The following is a 24,049-nucleotide window of genomic DNA, read 5'->3' on the forward strand; positions in this document are numbered from 1 at the left end:
GAATTCTTTTCCACTGGAACAGATTTGGAGGTTTGCAGGATGATGTAAAGATGAGGATTGGAAAGGGAAAAACTATAAAATGACTATATATTAGCTAGTGGAATATTAAGGTATTTTTATACTATTGCACTAAACTTTCATATATCACCGTGATTGTCTGAATATCACATATTTCTTTTAAAGGTATGATTTAAAAGACACAAATAAAATAACACTAGTTGATATTCAGTTGATGGCTGCCATGGGTCCACCAGGTGGTGGAAGAAATCCTGTAACACCTCGTTTCCTGAGACATTTCAATATTTGCACCATTAATTCCTTCAGTGATGAAACAATGGTCCGGATTTTTTCTACTGTTGTTTCTTTTTATCTCAGAGTAAATGAATTTATTCCAGAATATTTCACAATTGGAAACCAGATTGTCAGTGGCACTATGGAGGTAGGTCATATTCTCTGCTTAGTTATTTGTGTTAAAACGTAAACTAAGAGATTTTCAAGATGACTCAGATAGCCTCATGAGTGTATCATTTGGGGGAAAAGTGCAACTAATTTTTCTAACGGACAAATACTTTTATGAAATAGTATTGAGGAAAGTGTGTGCAGGGGATTGATGAGAGAAATTATGAAATGAGCATTGCATTATTGCAGTGTAATCACTGCCTCTTTTACATGCCCAGGACTGGTTCAAAATACAGTGGCACGAGCAGTAATGGGCATGTCTTGCTATGCCCATGTATCTTTGCTGCTTCACTAGCAGAACAGATTCTGGCTTCTGGTTGCAATTAAAAGTGCTGCTTATCACCTTTAATGGCATAAGGTTCAGATATTTGAGAGCGCATCCATCACCAAATCTTCTGGCCATCTAGTACAATGATGCAGAGTTGGTATGCTCTGGTCCCTTCTGTTAAAAGTCATCTTGCAGGAATGAGGAAGCATGCCTTCTCTACTTCCCATGGCATCTGTCCTCTGGAACAGCATCCCCCAGAGATACATACAACTCCCATCCAAACAGAACCAGTTTCTTGTTTAATGAAAAGAAGGATTAGGGGTGACATGATAGCAGTGTTCCAATATCTCAGTAGTTGCCACAAAGAAGAGGGAGTCAAGCTATTCTCCAAAGCACCTGAAGGCACGATAAGAAGCAGTGGATGGAAACTAATCAAGGAGAGAAGCAACCTAGAACTAAGGAGAAATTTTCTGACAGTTAGAACAGTTAGCCAGTGGAACAACCTGCCTCCAGAAGTTGTGAATGCTCCAACACTGGAAGTTTTTAAGAAGAGATTGGACAACCATTTGTCTGAAATGGTGTAGTGTTTCTTGCCTGAGCAGGGGGTTGAAGACCTCCAAGGTCCCTTCCAACTCTGTTATGGATTTGGGCAACCTTGAAATCCAATACAGATGTAAATACATGTTTGGTGATCTAAGTTAATGAAGTTCGTAATTCTAAAAGTCTATGCTTTTTTTTCTTTCCAATAATTAAGGTATACAAGAAAGCCATGGCAAACCTATTACCAACACCAGCCAAATCCCATTATACATTCAATTTGCGTGATTTTTCACGAGTTATCCTAGGCTGCTTGCTTATTAAGAAGGATTCAGTTGTCAACAAGCATACAATGATTCGTCTCTTTGTACATGAAGTATTTCGAGTGTTTTATGACCGGCTTGTGGATGATGCTGATAGGGCTTGGCTGTTCAAACTCATGAAAGAAATTGTAAAAGAACATTTCAAAGAAGCATTTGATGCAGTATTTTCACACCTGAGACAAGGAAATGCACCTGTAAGTACTCACAGTATTTATTACAAAAGTATCTCTTATTCATTACTGCCTGACCAGCTTTACTAGAACTAGAACAAAATCTTACAATTGTATGTCATTGCATATGGCAAAGCAAGATGTTTCTTTGCTGGATGTTGATTTCAGAGTAGCCATATTTTCTTTACTTGTCTTTTTTAAAACAAAAAACCAAAAACCAAGGATATATGAAGACATTGTAGCCCATGACTCCTCATACATCTTTTGGCTCTTTTGAGAGGTTACAGAATATGACTGTTGGGATATATTGCAGTGGCTATGCAATTTGAGTGAGTTGTGGTTGGGAAGATACCTAATTGAGGTATCTGGGTGGCGATATTCTCTGAAATAGAAAGGAAGTACAAGAGAGACCCAGTTGATTTCTTGCTGCGTGACAGTTTCAAAAGCTCTCATTTTTCTTTACAGCAAAAGTATGAAACGGTAACAGTATCTATTTCAAAGAGAGGGAAAAATCTCCCATTTTTAAAAAAAACACTCTGTCTATGGTTTGCTGCCTTTGGAGGAATATTTTCACTTCATTTTTTTTCTCTTCATGGTTTTTTTTAAGCATCTCCAAAGCTAAACATGCACATAAAAATAGAAAAAGATATCAGGGACAGAAGGGAAAGAGTGACTTCTGTCTCTTTCCCCACATTATTTTTGGCACTAAAAATAGAACCTCACTCTTTGGGAAGATAGAGGGAAGCAACAGCTCATGAACCTGCTTTAGCAGGACCCCTCAAATATATATACTGTAGCCATTAGCCTCAACTGCCCTGAAGGAAAGATCCTTGGAGGAACGCTCACAATGATCATCCTAGAGACCAGCTTCTGTTGCAGTCTTGTTGCCACAGTACTACCAAGTGTATGAAGCTGGATCCTAGGCATTCCTATTCTATTGTTGAAATATTATTTATTTTATCTTATTCATAATTGTTAATATTGCCAATTAGGTATGATTTGTATTTTGGAAGTAAGAAATTGTAAATTAGACAGTTTATAGGATTGCACGATCTCTGCTGAACTGATTAATAATCTGGGTGTCTACCTAGACTCATAAGTTCCTGTTTAAAGAGCAGATGATAACTGTGGCTAGAAGGACCTTCATACAGCTCCATCTTGTATGCTAAGTTACAACCATTTCTGGATTAGGAGGTACTTTTCATAGTAATTCATGCCTTCATCATGTCTTGATTCAACAATTGCAATACATGGAGCTGCCCTTGAAGATCATTCAAAATATATATGTGATCTAAAATGCTATATATCAATTTAAGATATTGGTGCTACTTATTTTGATGAAGTAGTACACTAGTGCAACACCTGAAATAGTTATCAGTTGGCTTCTGGGTGCAATTCAAGTTGATGCTTGTCAACTTTAAAATTCTGTCTGGTTCAGGACCAGTTTATCTGTCAAACCATGTATTCCCATTAGAATATGACAATCTGATAAGATATGGAAGCTCTGAGAAATCCACTAAACCAGAGGTCCCCAACCTTTTGGGCACCAGGAACTGGTTCTGTGGAGAGAGGTTTTTCCGCAGATCGGAGAGGCGTGGTTTTGTGTGCTGCCTGCATCCTGCAGATGGGGCTTTGCTTGTTTGTGCGGACTGGTTGTGGCATGCCACGGACCGGTACTGGTCCACAGACTGGGGGTTGGGGACCCCTGCATTAAATTGTTGTAATCTGAATATTTCTTGCATTGCCTTCCATGATTTTTGATAATGTATTTGAGGCGTTGAGGCTTAAAATGGCACATTCAAATCTTTATCACTAACCTTTTATTACAATTGTCAGTACAAGTATCATAACCTAATTTCTGTGTTCTTAATTGCATGTAATGGTGTTAAAATAGACTGAATGTCATTTCTTTTCCACCAATAGATAAGTGAAGAAGATATGAGAAATCTCCTGTTTGGAGACTACATGAATCCTGACCTTGAAGGAGATGAAAGAATTTATTATGAAATTCCAAGTATACAAATGTTCAATGATGTTGTGGATCTATGTTTGGATGAATATAATCAAACTCATAAAACAAGAATGAATCTAGTAATTTTTAGGTGCAATAGCTTTGTATATTACTTTTGCCGACAATTATTCACAGAATACTTTTAGTCTTATGTAGTTTATTTCTATTTAGAAAAATACAAAGTATAATTTAACTTAGGAGCTTGCCAGGCCAAGTCTGGTAGCAGTAGTTACCTTATATAGAACTCCTGAATCATACTGACTTTTTTTCCCCAAAGTCAACAGATTGTATTTTTTATATACTGTATGGATTTTGGAAATAAATTAGACAAATTTTACAAGTCACAATCAAAACATATTTTAAATAGTGTTATTCCCTTAACATGAGCATCAGGTTTTCCCCCCAAGTCCTCATTGTTTCTTTAATTTTCCAGAATTTTCAATTTAAGTAAAAGATAAGGAATGATGTGTTTCAGTATATAGAATGAGAAATAATTCTTTATAAATATTTAGTTAATTAACATTCAGCCAAACTATTTTTTCTTCATGTTGGGGGGCAGGCAGAATCTGACATTTCCCTTTTGTAAAATTATGTTAAATTTATATTACAGCTTATTCCACTGTTTTTAAGTTTTCCACTTCAAAATGATGGAAAATATTGTTAATTTCCATCTTTATATAAAAATGATTTGATTTTAATTGTAATGTTGTTTGCTGAAATTGATATTTTTTGAATCAAAGGTATGTACTGGAACATTTATCTCGTATATGCCGTGTGCTCAAGCAATCTGGGGGTAATGCTTTACTTGTTGGAATGGGAGGAAGTGGACGACAATCCCTGACCCGATTGGCTACATCCATGGCAAAAATGAATATTTTCCAACCTGAAATTTCCAAGAGCTATGGAATGAATGAGTGGAGGGAAGACCTAAAGGTAAAAACATATACAGTTAAATTTATATTGCTCAAAGTCTTCTTAATAGTTTTAGAAAGATCTGAAGGACCAGGCTTGGGACCAGTGATTCTGGAAAAAATCTATTTTGTGGTGGCTAAGAGTTGATATCTCCTTGGTAGAACATAATTAACTAACTGGTTTTTTAGAATTGTGCTCTTCAAACCACTCTGGAATAATTTATACAACCAGATGCCATGCAGGATTTTACCTATTAAACTTATATAGTTTAAAAGGTCAGTCAGAAATGAAATTTTCTGGACTTCCGGTTCTGGTTCGCGGCATCTCTAGGCGTACGCGGAGACTACCTCCTCATCGGCTAGCTTTCCCTCCGCCTGCAGACCCTTATGCGGGTCCAAAGTCGCCCTGGAGAGTGCAACTTCTGTTGAGGAGGCTCTGCTCAGCTGCTGAGGAGCGGTGGCTCCTTTAGTAGTCCAAGCTGTCTCTGAGGGCTGATGGAGAAGAAGATCGGCCAGTAAAATAGCCAATCACTCTGCTGCTTCAAACTGCAAGTCAAAGAACATCTAAGCTGTAAGAACCCCCGTGGTGAATCTGGGTGAGAGCTTTCTTTGCTATTCTCTCTATTCTATTTTGTATTTGGTATGTCAATGCTGCAAATATTGTATATTCTTGCTTTTGACAATATGCAGAATTGTCTGGTAAATATGGGGTTAATAAAGAGCAGAAGGGGTGTTGGGGGTAAAGCCCGGGAAAGAAAAAGGAAGAAAACATTTGACCTTCACACTAATTGGCTAATGTGAGATATGATGGCTAATTTAGGGAGGGAACATGCTGATAATTTAACTGCTCAGAGGAAGAGAACTTAGATCCTAGCATCCCTCCGTTGTGCCTGTGCCGACATTTTGTAACAATAAAAGACTTTTAGGAAAATAAATGCCTGGAAGTTCTTTGGAATGTTTCATTAGCCGGAACCACACCATGGTACCTGAAAGAGCCTTGTTGGAATTACTTCCCTGCCTTGAAAAGTCACCTTCTACATTTTTTGGAAGAAAGGCGTTCTATAAAAATAGAACAAAATTTTAAAAACTATATTTACTTTTATATTTTTGGGGGTACAGAAAAAAAAATTCTTTTCTTTTCCTCTTTTTCTAAGAACTGTACTATCATCCTATGCTGGAAGATTATTTCTTTTTCACATTATACTTTAAAAGATAGAAAAAGGGAAATGGTGTTTGGAAAAGACCTTTTTTAACTTACTGAGGACATCTAGTGGCGAACATTTAATACTGCAACTTCTGGTTACTTGGTTTGAAGATAGCTGACCTTCAAAACACTTTGGAAGAGGAAAGATAAGCTGGGTAATTGTGGGAACTGTGGGGGTGGATATTGCCTAAATTATATTAAATATAGCCTCCACAAAAAAGAAAAAAGAGACTTTTTTTTAATCACTATCAAAATGGAGAACCTCAGTCACAATTAAATTGTACACTTATATTAGAAAAGATTTATGAGGCTACTGCAGAAATATGTGCTACAATGAAGAAGTTTACTACAGAACTAAGATCCAGAAATTTCACTTCAAATGTTCAAATGGATGTCCAGGCTACATCTGACTATGGTATAAATCAAAATATATTAGAAGAGGAATCAACAGAGATAAAAGATGAACTTATTCTATCTTACAAACCTTCCATCTGCAACTTTGAGGAACAGAAGAAGCAAAGACTGAGATTTCAAACTACAAAGCAACGACGCTTCAAGGAGGAGAGAAATAGACATTTAATGCAGAGGATGGGATTTCTATTATTTCAAAGGCTACTGCAAGCAACAAAGATAGATACACTGGCTGAAAGGGAAGCGTCTTTATGGAAACCTTCTTGGCACAGGAAAAAAGCCAGAATTAGACTGAAAAGAGAAATTTAAAATTGTGTAATGGATTAAAAGGCAATGTTGGATTTATGGTTGGTTTTAAGGATTATGATTTTAGAGTTAGAAGCAAGAAAAAATATAAACATATATACATGAAGGTGATTTTTAGAATGGATATTTTAAATAGATTAAGAATATTTTTTGGAATAATAGATATATTTTGACGAAAATTATGTATTGGAATTGAAAAAATATTGATTTTTTTAGATTGGGATGGTTTTAATAATTAATGGAGTATTTTAACTTAGATGATTTTTTTGTACAATAACATAGATGTGATAAGGTATGACAATCAATTGGATGAAATTTGAAGTTTGTGTAATGAATTGAAGTGAATTAAGGTTTAACATTATTTTTTTGCTAAGATAGCTATTGTGTAATGGAAGAAGAAATAAATGAGATTGGTGATAAAAAGAGGGATGAGAGAAATTAAGAACTAGAATACATCTGGAAGGGATATCTGAATTGATAACTTGTTGATTTAAAGTTAAATTTGATTTTGGTAATTGTAAACTGATAAAGTTTTAAAACAGGTTTAGTAGTAATAGAAATTTAATTTAGAAATGGAATATTTTAAACATATTATGTTATTTGAGGGAAATAGAGAGGAGACAGTGAATGTATTAAGTTGAGTTGTTTATTTATGTTTTTACTTTTGAATGTCTGATTACTCAAACACCACGGTGTATCCTGAGTACTTTTTCTTAAAAATTAAAAAAAACATATAAAATATTTTTTTAGAAAAAAATTAATGAAATTTTCTGCATGCTGAAATACTGTACTTATTCCATGAGGTATTTGAGTTGAATGCTCTGTACTCTGGCAGTGGAAGATTTGGAGGGTGGATTTGAAATGAGTAATACATGAATTATCCTAATGTGATTGTTGTTCTTGTTAATTGTGAAGTCGTGTCCGACCCATTGCGACCCCATGGACAAATTCCTCCAGGTCTTCCTGTCCTCTACCATCTTCTGGAGTCCATTTAAGCTAACACCTACTGCTTCAGTGACTCCATCCAGCCACTTCATTCTCTGTCGTCCCCTTCTTCTATTGCCCTCAATCTTTCCCAGCATTAGGCCCTTCTCCAGTGAGTCCTTCCTTCTCATTAAGTGGCCAAAGTACTTGAGTTTCAACTTCAGGATCTGGCCTTCTAAAGAGCAGTCGGGGTTGATCTCTTCTAGGACTGACCGATTTGAATGCCTTGCAGTCCAGGGGACTCGCAGGAGTCTTCTCCAGACCATAGTTCAAAGGCCTCAATTCTTTGTCACCCAGCCTTTCTTATGGTCCAACTTTCACAGCCATACATTGCAACTGGGAAAACCATGGCCTTGACTATACGCGCTTTTGTTGGCAGGGTGATGTCTCTGCTTTTTAGTATGCTGTCTAGATTTTCCATAGCTTTCCTCCCCAGGAGCAAGCGTCTTTTAATTTCTTGGCTGCAGTCCCCATCTGAGGTGATCTTAGAGCCAGGAAAATAAAATCTGTCACTACCTCCATTTCTTCCCCATCTATTTACCAGGAATTGAGAGGGCTGGATGCCATGATTTTGGTTTTCTTAATGTTGAGTTTCAAGCCAACTTTTGCACTCTCCTTCTTCACACATGTCAAGAGGCTCTTTAGTTCCTCTTCACTTTCTGCCATTAGAGTGGTATTATCTGCATATCTTAGGTTGTTGATATTTCTCCCGGCAATCTTAATTCCAACTTTTGATTCATCTAGCCCTGCTTTTCTCATAATGTGCTCTGCATATAAGTTAAATAGGCAGGGCGACAGTATACAGCCTTGCCGGACTCCTTTCCCAATTTTGAACCAATCAGTGGTTCCATGTCCAGTTCTCACTGTTGCTTCTTGATCCACATATAGGTTTCTCAAGAGACAAATAAGATGATCTGGTACTCCCATCTTTTTAAGAACTTGCCATAATTTGTTGTGATACCACACAATCAAAGGCTTTAGCATAATCAATGAAGTAAAAGTAGATGTTTTTCTGGAACTCCCTAGCTTTCTCCATGATCCAGCATACGTTGGCAATTTGATCTCTAGTTCCTCTGCCTCTTCGAAATCCTGCCTGTACTTCTGGTAGTTCTCAGTCCACATATTGCTGGAGTCTAGCTTGTAGGATTTTAAGCATAACTTTACTAGCATGTTAAATGAGTGCAATGGTGCAATAGTTTGAACATTCTTTGGCATTGCTTTTCTTTGGAATTGGAATGTAAACTGACCTTTTCTAATCCTGTGGCCACTGTTGAGTTTTCCAAATTTGCTGGCAAATTGAGTGTAGCACTTTTACTGCATCGTCTTTTAAGATTTTGAATAGCTCAGCTGGAATACTGTCACCTCCATTAGCTTTGTTGTTGCTCAGATTTCCTAAGGCCCATTTCACTTCACATTCTAGGATGTCTGGCTCGAGATCAGTGATCACCCTATCGTGGTTATCTGGGATATTAAGCTCATTCTTGTATAGTTCTTCTGTGTAGTTTTGCCAGCTCTTCTTAATCTCTTCTGCCTCTGTTAGGTCCCTGCCATTTTGGTCCTTTATCATGCCCATCTTTGCATGAAACGTTCCCTTCATATCTCCAATTTTCTTAAAGAGATCTCTGGTCCTCCCTCTTCTGTTGTTTTCTTCTATTTCTTTGCACTGTTCATTTAAGAAGGTATTCTTATCTCTTCTAGCTATTCTCTGGAATTCTGCATTCAATTGGTTGTATCTTTCTCTTTCTCCTTTGCCTTTCGCTTCCATTCTTTCCTCAGCTATTTGCAATAGACAGCCATTTTGCTTTCTTGCATTTCTTTTTCTTTGGGATGGTTTTAGTTGCCACGTATTGTACAATGTTGTGAACCTCCATCCATAGTTCTTCAGGCACTCTGTCTATCAGATCTATTTCCTTAAATCTATTTATCACCTCTACTGTATATTCCTTAGGAATATGATTTAGTTCATACCTGAGTGGCCTAGTGCTTTTCCCTACTTTCTTCAATTTAAGCCTAAATTTTGCAACAAGAAGCTCATGATCTGAGCCACAGTCACTCCTGGTCTTGTTTTTACTGACTGTATAGAGCTTCTCCATCTTTGGCTGCAGAGCACATAGTCAATCTGATTTCTGTCTGGTGATGTCCATGTGTAGAGCTGTCTCTTGGGTTGTTGGAAAAGAGTGTTTGTTATGACCATCGTATTCTCTTGACAAAATTCTATCAGCCTGTGCCCTGCTTCATTTTGTACTCCAAGACCAAACTTGCCTGTTATTCCGATTATCTTTTGGCTTCCTACTTTAGCATTCCAATCCCCCATGATGATAAGGACATCATTTTTGGGTGTTAATTCTATAAGGTGCTGTAGGGCTTCACAGAACCGGTCAGTTTCATCCTCTTCAGCACCAGTGGTTGGGACATAGATTTGGACTACTGTGATATTGAATGGTTTGCCTTGGATTCGAACTGAGATCATTCTGTCATTTGGGGGATTGTATCCCAGTATTGCTTTTCCTATTCTTTTATTGACTATGAAGGCTACTCCATTTCTTCTGAGGGATTTTTGCCCACAATGGTATACCTGATGGTCCTCTGAATTAAATTCACCCATTCCTGTCCATTTTAGTCGCTGATTTTTAAGATGTCGATGTTCAGTCTTGTCATCTCTTTTTTGACTACGTCTAGCTTGCCTTGATTCATGGATCTTACATTCCAGTTTCCTATGGAGAAAAGATCATTACAGCATCGGATTTTCCTTTCACCACCAGATATATCCACAGCTGAGCGTCCTTTCGGTTTTGTTAAATTCTTCAGTCGCTTCATTCTTTCTGGCGCTACTAGTACTAGCCCTTTGCTATTCCCCAGTAGCATATTGGACACCTTCCGACCTGAGGGGCTCATCTTCCAGCGTCATATCTTTTTTCCTTTTAGTACTGTCCATGGGATTTTCATGGCAAAGATACTGGAGTGGTTTGCCATTTCCTTCTCCAGTGGATCACATTTTATCAGAACTCTCTGCTCTGACCTGTCCATCTTGGGTGGCCCTGCACGGCATAGCTCATAGCTTCATTGAGTTACACAAGCCCCCTTTGCCACGACAAGGCAGTAATCCATAAAGGAGCCTAATGTGATAGATAATGATATTATACATATAATACGTATACAGATACACATGCACACATACTGTATATGTATATACATATACATACATACATATATATGTATATACACACACATACACACACAAATTTTATATATATATAAAAATTTATTAAATTTTTAAAAGAATAAAAAAATACAGATTTTAGAAATAAAAAGTAAAAAAACTAATAAATGAAAGAAGTGCATAGAAAGAACTAGGGAGAGGAGAGTCTTCATAACAGCAATTATAACTACTGTGAGGTTCTTGGTGCTCTCTGAGCCTGGATGTTTTCTTGCAGACATTTCATTACACAAGTAGGTAACAGTGTTGATAGTCATGGTAGTTCCTTAATGGGGTTGTTGTCTCTATTGCTCTGAATGCTTAATAATGTTTGTGTTACTTCTAGAACCTTCTGAGGAACGCAGGTATGAAGGGTTTGAAGACTGTGTTTTTGATCACAGACACACAAATCAAAGAAGAAGGATTTTTAGAAGATGTTGACAGTGTGCTTAATACAGGAGAAGTGCCCAATCTTTTTGCAGCTGATGAGAAACAGGAAGTTATGGAGGTATTCCCATATAATATTTCTCTTAAATATTATAATTACTTATTAGAATTATTTTTTAAAAAAATATTAAGATTAGAATTTAAAATATTACCATGCATGGCCACAACTAAGACTGCAGTTTAATTCTGCTTTATTTAAAAGGAAAATAACTTGTAAGCTGCTTAACCTCAGTTGAACCATGTCCCTAGTTGATAAATTAAAACCTATCTGTATATTATACTGTATGGATAATAATGCACCACTAATAGACTAATAGAAGGCCTTGTAATGGTAATGCAAGCTCTCATCACTTCTTGGGTTTACTGCTGCAAATGTACTTTATATAGGACTGTTATTAGAGACTACCTGAATCCTACTGTTGCTGAAGAATGAAGTGCTCCCTGTCTAGTGGCAAGTGAGAATCAGCATAACTATATACAGCATTGGTTTTGCAATGGCTTTGTTGGCTTCAAAACACTTCTGGGGACAGTTCAAAGTCTGGTTTTAAAATACATAGTCCTTTACGGATTGGCACTCAGATATCTTCAGGATTGCCTCCTTCAGATAGAACCAATCTCTCAGATATGCTCCTCCAGATATATCCCACATATATGAAGTTGGGGATGAGGAAGCAGAAGAAAATGTTTTTTGATTTTGACTCCATCTCTTGAAAATGATCTCCCCCAAGATATTTGAATGTCACTCTTACTGATGGTTACTTGAAGGTAGTTAAGATAAAACTTACTATCAGAGCCTTTAATTCTTAGGAAATTACTGGGTTGTAGATACCAGAATGGGATGATGATTTTGTTTTATGTCTTTATATATGTATTTATATATTTATTTCTCAATCAGACATATATTTTTTACAAGTTAATTACTTTTGATGAATACATTACACTTCCTATTAGTAGTCAGATTGCTTTTCAAAACTAGACTTGGAACTGGGTGATTTACTTCTGTGCTTTATTTTCTAGGGAGTTCGTGCTGTAGCCCAGGCAGGCCATAAGCATGAAGAGCTTAGTCCGTTGGCCTTATTTGCTTTCTTTGTGAACCGTTGCAAAGACAATCTCCATGTTGTAGTAGCTTTCAGTCCAATTGGAGATGCTTTTCGCAATCGACTGAGACAATTTCCATCTCTCATCAACTGTTGTACTATTGACTGGTTCCAGGTTTGTAGAAATACTTAGAGTGATGTCAGTATATTTACCAGGCTCATAAAAACTTGCCTTTTACGCTCTTTGATGTTGATAATGGTTTTTTTTAGATCTTAAAAAGATTCTGTCCTACAGAGAATAATCCAACTTTGAATTATTAGTAACTTTTTGCAGTCACTGGGAATGGATGCTTGTATACTACATAGATTTTTTTTAAAAGTCTCTTAAAGCATCTCAGTGTCATTCAAAAATATATTCTTTTATACTATTGAATGATATAGTGGAATTCCACTATAAACTACATATTCTAGGATTATATATTTTTTACTCCAATATGATCATAGTGGGGAATGGTTCTTGCTTGACCTATTTTGTTGTGTATAGTGATGTATAGTGTAAAACAACACCTTATTGTTTTACCTTGTCTATGTAGTGAATAGAGTGGATTAATCACTTCTCTTTCATTTACTGTCATTCATTATATTCTATGTAGAATATGGGATGGGGGGATCCAACTCTCATCTACTTACTACTCCAAACATGGTTAGAGAACTTAACATATTGGTATCAGTATGGAGATATTTTATGGGATCCAAAAAATCCCTGGGTGTGGTCCTATGGTGCCTGAGGTAGATTGTTAATATGTAAAACAAAGGAATACATATGGAGTAAAATAAATACAGTAAAATGAATGTGTGAGAGGAAAATTCATCTGTTGACTAAAAAAAATTAAATGGTTTTTTTTCCCATTATTTGTCGAGATGGTCATTATATTGCTTAAGACCTTATGTGAAATGCAAGGAAAAGGAATATCTTTAGAATGAGGTAATGTGAATCTTTTTCCAATTTCTTTGCTCATCTGCAATTGACAAATTTCATGACAAACTGTTAATGGAATGGAGTAGCAAATACAATGTATAATAAGACACATTATAAGAAAACTTTATATCCTTGTGCTTACAGCCATGGCCTGAAGATGCTCTTGAGCGTGTGGCTATTAAATTCTTGGAAAAGCTTGAGCTCACAGAAAATGAACGTCAAGAAGTGGTTCCCATTTGTAAACATTTCCATACATCTGTGTTATCACTTTCTGAAAGGTTAGCTTTCTATATAGGTTTATGCTCTTAATATAAATGCAAAAGAAGGAATTCCAGCATATAAAACAATATTGCTAAAACCCCCTAATATTTTAAGTACACTATAACTGTTATAAGTTGGGAGGATGGATCATTTGAAATTTCTCTGGCCTCTACAGGAAATTCTTCTAAGCGTGTCCAGTAAAAGATAATTTACAATAGGCTACTATTGGACATCTTACTTTTCCAGCTGGGAAGCCCTTGACTCTTCTATCCAGAACTTCTTCATTCACCTCGGCTCTAGGAGAATAGAAAGGAAAGTGTTTTGAATCTTCTTGGTTAAAGCCTAGAACCATAGAATTTAACAAACCATGTGCCAGCACAGAAATGCAAGAGGCAAATGCAAGAGGCATTGCCATTGGGAAGATGTTATTGAAAAATTCCCTTAGAAAATGAGTGAAGATTCATCTCTTGATATAAAAGGGAATATATTTGGGGAAAGGGAAATACTCGATGTGTGTGTGTGAAAGGAGGCAATGATCCCCTTTGCAAAATTCCAAATAAAATCAATATAATAAGGTTAGATTACATAGTGTTTATGTGTTACCTTCTTAAATAAACTCTGGCTTGGGCTCTGGCTTTCACTGCAAAGGGATGGTTAAAGCAAGAACATCTGGATCTCTTCTTGGATTTTTATTCTTTTATTGCCTCTTCTCTCAGCATTTACCAGATTTTCAGAATGTGGGGGATAAGTAAAAGTGAGCCTCTTTGAGGATATTGACTAAATAATAAGAATGTCTGTTTTGATATTTGGCTCTAACCAGCATCCTACTATCCTACTTCCATAATGCACTTTGAAGGAAGTATATAGGAATAGTCTGGTTTTAGCCATATTATTCCATTATATAAATAGGATTATATCAGAAGCAAAAGCTGAATTACACCTATTCAGGCCTTTCAATGTGGAGTCGATTTATCAAATGCTTTAGGGGTCACTAGTTTTATTACAATAGCCATTCCAATTATAATTTCCTAATTTAAATGTCTTGCTTATTCTGCTACATATACATAGGGAAAGGAACAAGCATGTATATTTATTATCAAACAAAATAGATCTTTTTCTTTGAATCCTGGTTAATTAATGCATTATTTTTATTGATGCAGATTTTTGAACGAGTTGGGACGACATAACTATGTTACACCTACTTCCTACCTTGAACTTATTGGATCCTTCCAACTTCTTTTGACGCAGAATCGTGATACTATCATGAAGGCAAAAAAAAGATATACTAATGGATTAGACAAATTAGCTTTTGCTGAATCTCAGGTGAATCAATAAAAAGTACACTTTTATCTTGTGAGAGTAGCTTCAAAATTTCAAAACCCGACTATCTTAGCTTTTTCCTTTATTTTAATTTGGTTGTTTCTAGTGCTATTTGTTTTAAATAAAAAGTTTTTGTTACTATTTGCATTTATTTCAAGAAATATAATTACATTTGCATATGATTTGATTTGTTGTTGTTAGTTGCGAAGTCATGTCCAACCCTTCACAACCCTATGGACAACGTTCCTCCAGGCCTTCCTGTCCTCTACCATCTTCTGGAGTCCATTTAAGCTAATGCCTACTCCTTCAGGGACTCCATCCAGCAACCTCATTCTGTGTCGTCCCCTTCTTCTATTGCCCTCAATCTTTTCCAGCATTAGGCCCTTCTCCAGTGAGTCCTTCCTTCTCATTAAGTGGCCAAAGTACTTGAGTTTCAACTTTAGGATCTGGCCTTCTAAAGAGCAGTTGGGGTTGATCTCCTCTAGGACTGACCGGTTTGATTGCCTTGCAGTCCAGGGGACTTGCAGGAGTCTTCTCCAGCACCATAGTTCAAAAACCTCAATTCTTTGTCACTCAGACTTTCTTATGGTCCAACTTTCACAGCCATACATTACAAATGGGAAAACCATGGCCTTGACTATACGCGCTTTTGTTGCAAGGTGATGTCTCTGCTTTTTAGTATGCTGTCTAGATTTTCCATAGCTTTCCTCCCCAGGAGCAAGCGTATTTTAATTTCTTGACTGCAGTCCCCATCTGTGGTGATCTTGGAGCCCAGGAAGATAAAATCTGTCACTACCTCCATTTCTTCCCCATCTATTTGCCAGGAATTAATAGGGCTGGATGCCATGATCTTGGTTTTCTTAATGTTGAGTTTCAAGCCAACTTTTGCACTCTCCTTGATTTGTACAGCAGGCTAGAAATTCCTAACATGTTTACCCATAAATAAATATCATTGGTTCAGAGGATCTTCTCCAAAATCAATGAGTTTAAGATTGTAATCCCAATAGTACATAATAAATGTTTTATTTCTTCTTTCTAGTTTGTGAATATTAAACAATTCATGTTCAACTACTATTGGTTTCAGGTGGGTGAAATGAAGAAAGAACTTGTGAATTTGCAACCTAAATTGGAGCAAGCAAAAGTGGATAATGCAGCCATGATGAAGGTAAAATTTCTGATGCTCAGGATAATGTGGTTATTGTAGTATACAATCAAATGATTATACTAATTATAATATTTTAATGATATGGTGATTTTATAGCTTTGTGTTAGAAATTTGTATTTTTAATGACTTTTAGGCTAAACTATTCATACTGAAATGTCAATTACCAATAAAACATGAACACCAGGAATATAATAAACTATAAAAGTTTAATACCATCACCGATCACCAAGCTTTCGTCAGATACTTCTGACATCGTCAGGGTTAATGCTGGTCTGTGGGAGAGTGCCTTTATAGGTGAGCCGTCATTTGCACACGGCTCTTAGATCTTGTCGTAGGTCCTAATTGATTTAACTGCTTTTTAATTATGGCTTTTACTGCAAGAAAAGAGGAGTCATCAGTATGGAAGCCATAATTAAAAAGCAGTTAAATCAATTAGGACCTACGACAAGATCTAAGAGCCATGTGCAAATGACGGCTCACCTATAAAGGCACTCTCCCACAGACCAGCATTAACCCTGACGATGTCAGAAGTATCTGACGAAAGCTTGGTGATCGGTGATGGTATTAAACTTTTATAGTTTATTATATTCCTGGTGTTCATGTTTTATTGGTAATTGATATGGATTCACCCAGGAATCACATTTTTATTTTCACTATTCTTATTAATACTGAAATGTTGATAAATATTCATCATTCTAATATCATTTTGTGGGGGTCAATCACAAAAATAAAGATTTTGCTTTGCTGTGCTATACATGGCAAGCTAGTGATGTAAATGATAGTGGTTAGCTTACATTAGTGTTAAATAAAAGTCAGATGGCAAACTACAACCTCTAATGCTTCAGATCAGTTTCAAAACTATTAAGAATTATAGTAATTATTAATTAATAAATAATGTTTTGGTTTTTCTCCTCTCAGATTTTTGTAATGTTAGCTGTCCCAATTGCCATGACAACTATCCATTGTCAAGTATTTGACAATGGTGATTTTTCCCAAGTGGAATCTGTCTTTTAAAACTGTTTTTTTTAAATCACACTTAACACGCAAACACAAATATGTACAAATACACACAGAACATAATTAGCTTGTCCCAGTCAAAGTGGGATTAAGGGTAATCCTCAATTTACAACTGAAATTTAATCCAAAATTATAAATCATAAATCATAAGTAAAACCATCATATGATTGGACCTATTTTTTGACATTTTTTTGGTGAGTGTTAAGCAAATACTGTGTTTGCTAAACAAATCAATTTTTCCCAAATGAGTATGTTTTGCTGGAAACCAAAAGTAAACACCAGAAACTGGCAAAAAATATCACAAATTGCAGTACGTGACCACAGGATGCTGCAAATGTCCGTAAAAGTGACACAGTTGCCAAGTATCAAAATCTGATAATGTGAATCTGGGAAAACCTCAGATTCAGCATAAGCTACTTCCATAAACACCTAAACTTCAATATACTCTTGGCAAAAACAAATGGCCAAGAGTCTTTCTTTGCTAGATGACTGAGTGGGACAGTTGACATAGATGTTCATATATTTGGCAGAAACGTGCTTTCAAAAACATCAATACAAGAAGTCACAGACAATAATTCTAGTGGCAATCATTAATTTTATGCAGAGCTTAATTTTTTTATACTTTTTATACAGCTCCAAATATAAACTCAGAAGTTCAGAACAGTTGGTCTTACTAATTGAATGCATGACTCTAATGGATTGTGTACCTGTTTCATTATAATTGTTTATTTATTACTTTACCTTCCCTCTCTAGATCATTGAGAAGGAATCTGCTGAGGTTGAAGCAAAAAGCAAAACTGTAAAAGTAGATGAGGAGCTTGCTACAGAAAAGGCAGCCGAAGCTCAGGCACTGAAAAATGAATGCGAGAGTGACCTTGCCGAAGCAATTCCAGCACTAGAGGCAGCATTGGCTGCACTTGACACCCTGAAGGCAAGTTAATGACAGTATAAGCGTTTATGAAAGAAACCTAAATAGAGAGACTTGGTTGGAATAGCATTCTTTTGATCATTGTTTGATTGAAGGAGCATTCCATCACTTACTCCATCCAGAAGATCCAAGTTCAGTCCTTGATCTTTTTCAAATAAGAACAGGTAGCAGATCTGTTTAAATATGCAACATTTTGGAAACTACAACTTGACAATATATAATATTTTAGCCTGCAGATATTACAATTGTAAAATCAATGAAGAATCCACCTTCTGGAGTTAAACTGGTTATGGCTGCCATTTGTGTAATGAAGGATATCAAACCAGAAAAAATTGCTGATCCTTCTGGAATTGGAGGCAAGGTAAAGTAATTGAAGCAAAGCAAAATGCTTTTAGTGGCAAAACCCATTTTAATAAACAGGAAACATATACCTAGAGCTAAATAAAATAAAACTGCAGGCATGGTAAAGTTGCTTTATCAATACTTCATCTTCATGAAAATCGTCTTAGTTTTCATCATGAAATGAGAAAGTGCAGAGAACAATAAATTGGATTATTGGTTCCATAAATACACTGTTAGCAAAGCATTTCTATCTTGATAGGAAGAATGGCTAGGAATGTGGAAGTGGAGTTTATAAGAAGACTTAGAAAATAAGATTATCATTTGCTTCACTGTTGAAATTTATATAACAGACTAATGGATTTTTCAGTTTTTTAATTCAATATTTTGGTTCCCTGTGTTTCACTAAAATGTGGATTTTTCCTTTATCTATTTTTTACACCGCTATTAGAAACAAACTACCACTTTATTTCATATGTTAATAGTTTACATGGGAGGATTATAATGATGAAGCTCAATATTTTTCAAACATGTAAGACGGATTCATTTTCATACATATAGTGTGCAGAGAGTTGGATTGTGTAGAGCTTTGGAGTTAAAGACATATATCTTCAGATCCATAAGATGCCTCTTATGTAGCATCTCTCAGCAATCCTTAAAGCAGCACTGTTGTTTCCTAGAAACCACAGCTGCCACAAACATGAGAAAGTCATGTTTGCTTAAGGAATTACCCACAGGTGTTAGCTGTGTGCCCATGTACGCTAAAGAACCTTTTTGTCTTTGAGTCTGAAGTGCAAATTCATAGTCTTTGCTATATATAGTCAGTGATAGTTGTTTTATTCTATACAAATTATTTTCTGCGTTCTCTTGTTGAATATCCTTCAAATTATACATTCATTAGAAAACCCTCTGCATTTTCCCACCTTCTCATTACCTTTAAAACTATTTAATATAATTCTTTAACTGTCTTTTAGATTTTAGACTACTGGGGACCTAGCAAAAAACTTTTAGGTGAAATGAATTTCCTTAAAGACTTGAGAGAATATGACAAAGATAACATTCCAGTAAGTCTTTGTTTATTTCAAAAATAATAAATTGTGATTCAATTAGAGTGAGCACAAAAGACTCTGTCTCTTGTCTCGTCTTTAAAAGCCAGCATTTTTTTAAATGGAAGAATGACATTTACATATCAGTCATGTGAGAATAATAATTGTAAGCCCTTTCTTATTTCCATCTAGCTAGGGCACAAACAAGCTCCAGCCACTTTTTTTTAAACCACAGGCTCACAATTTTGCCTTGTTTTCACGCCTGGTTCATATCTGGGGGTAGCTTAAAGTCATTGCTACATGTTCTACCCTTTAAGTAATGTGTTCTCATTTAAGCAGGCAACAAGCTATTATAATTTTTCTGTGGCTGCAGTGATTCTTCACTGACCATTTAGTCTCTGGTGCAGACAGATGACTCCTAGGGATGGATTAGCCCAGCATCTATTGGCCACTTTAAACTGATGTTGGCCTCTGTCCTTCCATTCAGTTCTTGGGCATTGTTTCCAACATACATTATGGTTTGGGGAGCAAATGAGGCTAGTTCTTTCTGAACTGATCTGTTGATATTAGCAGATTGTTAGACTTCTTTTGAGCATGGTTGAGCACAATTTCAGAATAAGGCCAAAACACTGCCCAGAAATTGATAGTCTCCTATTGAACACATCTGTGCAAATTATCTTATGCCAAACCAGAGCCATCTAGCATCTGTCAGAACTTGTTTTCCTATCAGCTAATGACAGGAGAGGAGAGAAACAAACCAGGGAAATCCATCAATGTCTGTCATAAACATGCTCAGGGCAAGATAGGGATCACAAGCAGAGGGAGCAAATTGTAGCTTGATTATAAAAGCTACCCAATAATACATGATTAATAATAGTCAAATGATTTAGAGAATTATTAACTGCTGAATCCTGTATTTCAGATGTAAGTAATGTGTGTTTCATGTAGGTATCAGTGATGCAGAAGATTCGTTCGGAATATCTAACTAATCCTGAATTTGATCCTCCCAAAGTGGCTAAAGCATCTTCTGCAGCAGAAGGGTTATGTAAATGGATTATGGCAATGGAGGTTTATGACCGAGTAGCAAAGGTATTATTAAGTTTTTTTTTCTTTTTATATTGAAAATATGATTGCTCCCAGTCAGATCCCCTTGCATCACAAATACAATTTTTGGATGTACACTGCTTTTGAATATGGAAGTTCAGTATATCATACTATAATTACTATAATTATTACATTAGTTTAGCATAAGATATGTAGTATAAACCTCTAGTCCATAATTCTGCCAATCGTTTTAGTCATAGACTAGTAACACTGTAATAGAGTGAAGATCCCTTAAAAAAATCTGTGTGTACGAATCAGCAGTAAGAAATCTCATGATAATGTCTTAACAGGAGAATAGTCTTCTGCAGCAATCTGTCCGAACAATACAGTGTTAGAAAATAATTCTACGTTGCAAATAAGATCTAGAAGGAAGTTCTTAATTTTAATCAGAATAGAACTGGAAGGGACCTTGGAGGTCTTCTAGTCCAACCCCCCTACTCAAGCTGGAGACCCTATACCATTTCAGACACATGGCTGTCCAGTCTTTTCTTAAAAATCTCCAGTGATAAAGCATCTACAACTTTTAAAAGCAAGCTGTTCCACTGATTAATTGTTCTCATTATTAGGAAGTTTCTCCTTAATTCCAGGTTGCTTCTCTGTTTGATTAGTTTCCATCCATTGTTTCTTGTCTTGCCTTCTGGTGCTTTGGAAAATAAGTTGATCCCCTCTGGCAGCCCGTCAAATACGGGAAAACTGCTATCATGTCACCCCAGTCCTTCTTTTCTCTAGATTAGCCATACCCAATTCCTGCAACCATTCTTCATATATGTTTTAGTCTCCAGGCCCTTAATCATCTTAGTTGTTCTTCTTTGTACTTTTTCCAAAATCTCAACATATTTTTTATAACTTGGTGACCAAAACTGGATGCAGTATTCCAGGTGTGGTCTTGCTAAGGATTTATAAAGCTGTACTAATACTTCACATGATTTTGATTCTATGCCTCTATTTATAGAACCAAGAATTGTATTACCTTTTTTGGCTGCTGCCACACACTGTTGGCTCATGTTTAAGTGATCATCTACTAGGACTCCAAGGTTCCTCTCACAGTTAAGGTTTTTGAGCCATGTTTCGCCTAATTTGGACTTGTACCTTTGGTTAATTTCTGCCTAGGCGTAAAACCTTGCTTTTCTTCACATTAAATTTCATGTTGTTGGATAGGACATTTTTGGATTCTGAGCTTGTCTTCTGGGTGTTGGCTATTCCCGCCAGCTTAGTGTCATCTGCAAATTTGATGAGTTCCCCTTCTATTCCCTCATCTAAGTCATTTATGAAGTTATTGAAGAGTACTGGGCCTATGATGGAACCTTGTGGTACCCCACTGCTTACTTCCCTCCATGTAGATATATGTATGTGAATCAACATATATATGTGAACCAACAGCTAAGTTGCCAAACACATTTGATTCCAAGTGTCTATTGTGTTAAGTCATTTGTATTCCATTTAGCTATTGCTAGAACTGTGGCAATGACATTTTGCTTTAATTGAAAGTTCTCAGTCATTTTCAAGATCAACTCAAGATCCAAATAGGAGGTTGCTGAAGAATGGAACAATTTGGCCTAAGTGTACTGAAGAATAGGCAATCTTGTCATATTTAATCATTTTAAAAGTTATTCTGTTTTTGTTTTTGAAATCATAATTATTATAGAATATAACAATCTAAATTTATTAAATAGGTGGTTGCTCCAAAGAAAGCCCGCTTAGCAGAAGCCCAGCAGTCATTAGCACATACTATGGCATTATTAAATCAGAAGAGAGCTGAACTTAAAGCTGTTGAAGATCGTTTGGAAGCATTGCAAGAAACCTTCGTTGAGAAAACTGAAGAAAAAGCCCGCTTAGAATTCCAAGTGGATCTGTGCGCTAAAAAGCTAGAAAGAGCAGAAAAGCTGATTGGAGGACTTGGCGGAGAAAAATCAAGGTCAGAGAAAATACTTTGTATTCATTTTAGCAAAACCATTATAAAGAAGAGAATACACACTTTTCAGCGATACTTAAGTGTAAACAACATTAAAGAGTTTGCATACTATTTACTATTTTTAAAAACTTTTTTACAACCTGAAAATGATAAAATTACAAGTTATTGATAAATCGTTTGTTTTAAATTGATTTTGTCCTGCTATATGGGGCTATTTTCATATCTTGTGATATCTTCCCTATTTTCCAGCGTATAAGACGACTCGGCATATAAGACGACCCCCAACTTTGGAGAAGATTTGCATGGTTAGAAAGTCATCTTATACGCTGGAAAATATGGTATTTTCCAGTGTATAAGACGACTCGGCATATAAGACGACCCCCGACTTTGGAGAAGATTTGCATGGTTTAGAAAGTCGTCTTATACACCGGAAAATGCAGTACATAATAAAAGGTTTATTTTGAGCTCTAGTTGTTTTATTTATTGTTTGTATATTCCAGACAGACTCTCATTGGTTAACATATAAAATCTATAAAATAATAACATTTCTTCTGCAAAGGAAATATAACATGTCCTTTTCCTTTGTTTTTTTGTAATATATTTTATTGATTTTTTAAAAATATAAATCACTTAATAATTGATGAACAGTGTGTTGTCTGGGTTAATTTGTAAATCACTAACAATTGATTTCTATAATCCATAATCCACATAATAGTTTTAGTTGATTTCCTCTTTTCCCAAAATATCCTCTTTTGCAAACATTGAGTTAATACAATTCTTTTTACTGTTTCAAGTTTTTTATTAATTTTACAATATTACATTTACATATTTGAAAAGTAGCATGGCGGCTGAGCATAGTAATTCCGTTACATTTGAATATCATCAATACAAATCTCAAATTATTACAACAAACTAATTCCCTCTCTTCCCCCCATGATATCTACTGTCATGTTCAAACCAATACAGTTCTTATTCTATTAATCAAACAAAAAATACCTTTCTAATATTCATCAATAATCTTCAGTCTATACATATCTTAATTAATTTGACATTCCACCTTTTAGACAATAACCTAGTAAGTTTTTCTTAACTTTAATTTGCCATTGATATTTAAGTTTAACCTTTAATCTTTATCATTTCCAGGTTTTAAATGATCCCAATTTCTAAGTCTCCTATCTCACATTTGGCGCTAATAATTTTTTTTTCCTTTTCTTCCTTTTACTTCCTTCCTTTCTTCCTTTCCAGAAAGAGAAAAAAAAATTAAAAATAAGCCACCAACATTTATACCACAAACCCATATACAAATTTAATTATTAGTACTTATACTTTTAAGTTTTACTTAACCTTTGTCTCAACTCATAACAATATCTTAAATTCAAATCTTAATTATTTGTAGATATTCAGATTACATTTAATATTTAATTTTTCAAAATTTTTAATTAAACACAATTCCTTTATCCCAATTGCTCATACATTCTAATATTTAAAATATGCACCTTATATATAACTTCTACCATCTATCTCACCCATCTAATGACAATATAATATTCTTATTTCAACATATTTCTAGATTTTATATGACCAAAATTTTCTTTATCTCAAATCATTACAATGTCTTGTGTTCAGAATACATATACTATCTATTTAGATATATTCTATTTTAGATCTCATATATAGATCAGAACCCCAATCTTTTTCAATCTTATTCTAGCTT

At 35.5% G+C, this 24,049-nt stretch overlaps 1 protein-coding gene across 4 annotated transcripts in view; it reads left to right on the forward strand.

Annotated features, from left to right (window-relative positions):
• The window catches only part of DNAH12 (dynein axonemal heavy chain 12), a 132,879-nt gene that overhangs the window by 73,715 nt on the left and 35,115 nt on the right, over nucleotides 1-24,049 (forward strand). For all 4 annotated transcript variants that reach the window (XR_005557266.1, XM_039348127.1, XM_039348128.1 and 1 more), the window contains exons 40-53: nucleotides 184-439; nucleotides 1,482-1,781; nucleotides 3,681-3,859; nucleotides 4,509-4,701; nucleotides 11,127-11,288; nucleotides 12,245-12,439; nucleotides 13,388-13,521; nucleotides 14,665-14,827; nucleotides 15,909-15,989; nucleotides 17,761-17,937; nucleotides 18,164-18,295; nucleotides 19,248-19,337; nucleotides 20,268-20,408; nucleotides 22,097-22,338. Coding sequence is in view for 3 of the 4 variants with exons in the window: in XM_039348127.1 (XP_039204061.1) it covers nucleotides 184-439; nucleotides 1,482-1,781; nucleotides 3,681-3,859; nucleotides 4,509-4,701; nucleotides 11,127-11,288; nucleotides 12,245-12,439; nucleotides 13,388-13,521; nucleotides 14,665-14,827; nucleotides 15,909-15,989; nucleotides 17,761-17,937; nucleotides 18,164-18,295; nucleotides 19,248-19,337; nucleotides 20,268-20,408; nucleotides 22,097-22,338 (2,445 nt within the window). In the remaining variant the exon portion in view is untranslated. The remainder of the gene's footprint in view (nucleotides 1-183; nucleotides 440-1,481; nucleotides 1,782-3,680; nucleotides 3,860-4,508; nucleotides 4,702-11,126; nucleotides 11,289-12,244; nucleotides 12,440-13,387; nucleotides 13,522-14,664; nucleotides 14,828-15,908; nucleotides 15,990-17,760; nucleotides 17,938-18,163; nucleotides 18,296-19,247; nucleotides 19,338-20,267; nucleotides 20,409-22,096; nucleotides 22,339-24,049) is intronic.

The sequence above is a fragment of the Crotalus tigris genome, unplaced genomic scaffold (assembly GCF_016545835.1).
Source record: "Crotalus tigris isolate CLP2741 ecotype Arizona unplaced genomic scaffold, ASM1654583v1 scf7180000018122.1127207, whole genome shotgun sequence".
NCBI classification, from domain to species: Eukaryota; Metazoa; Chordata; class Lepidosauria; order Squamata; family Viperidae; genus Crotalus; species Crotalus tigris.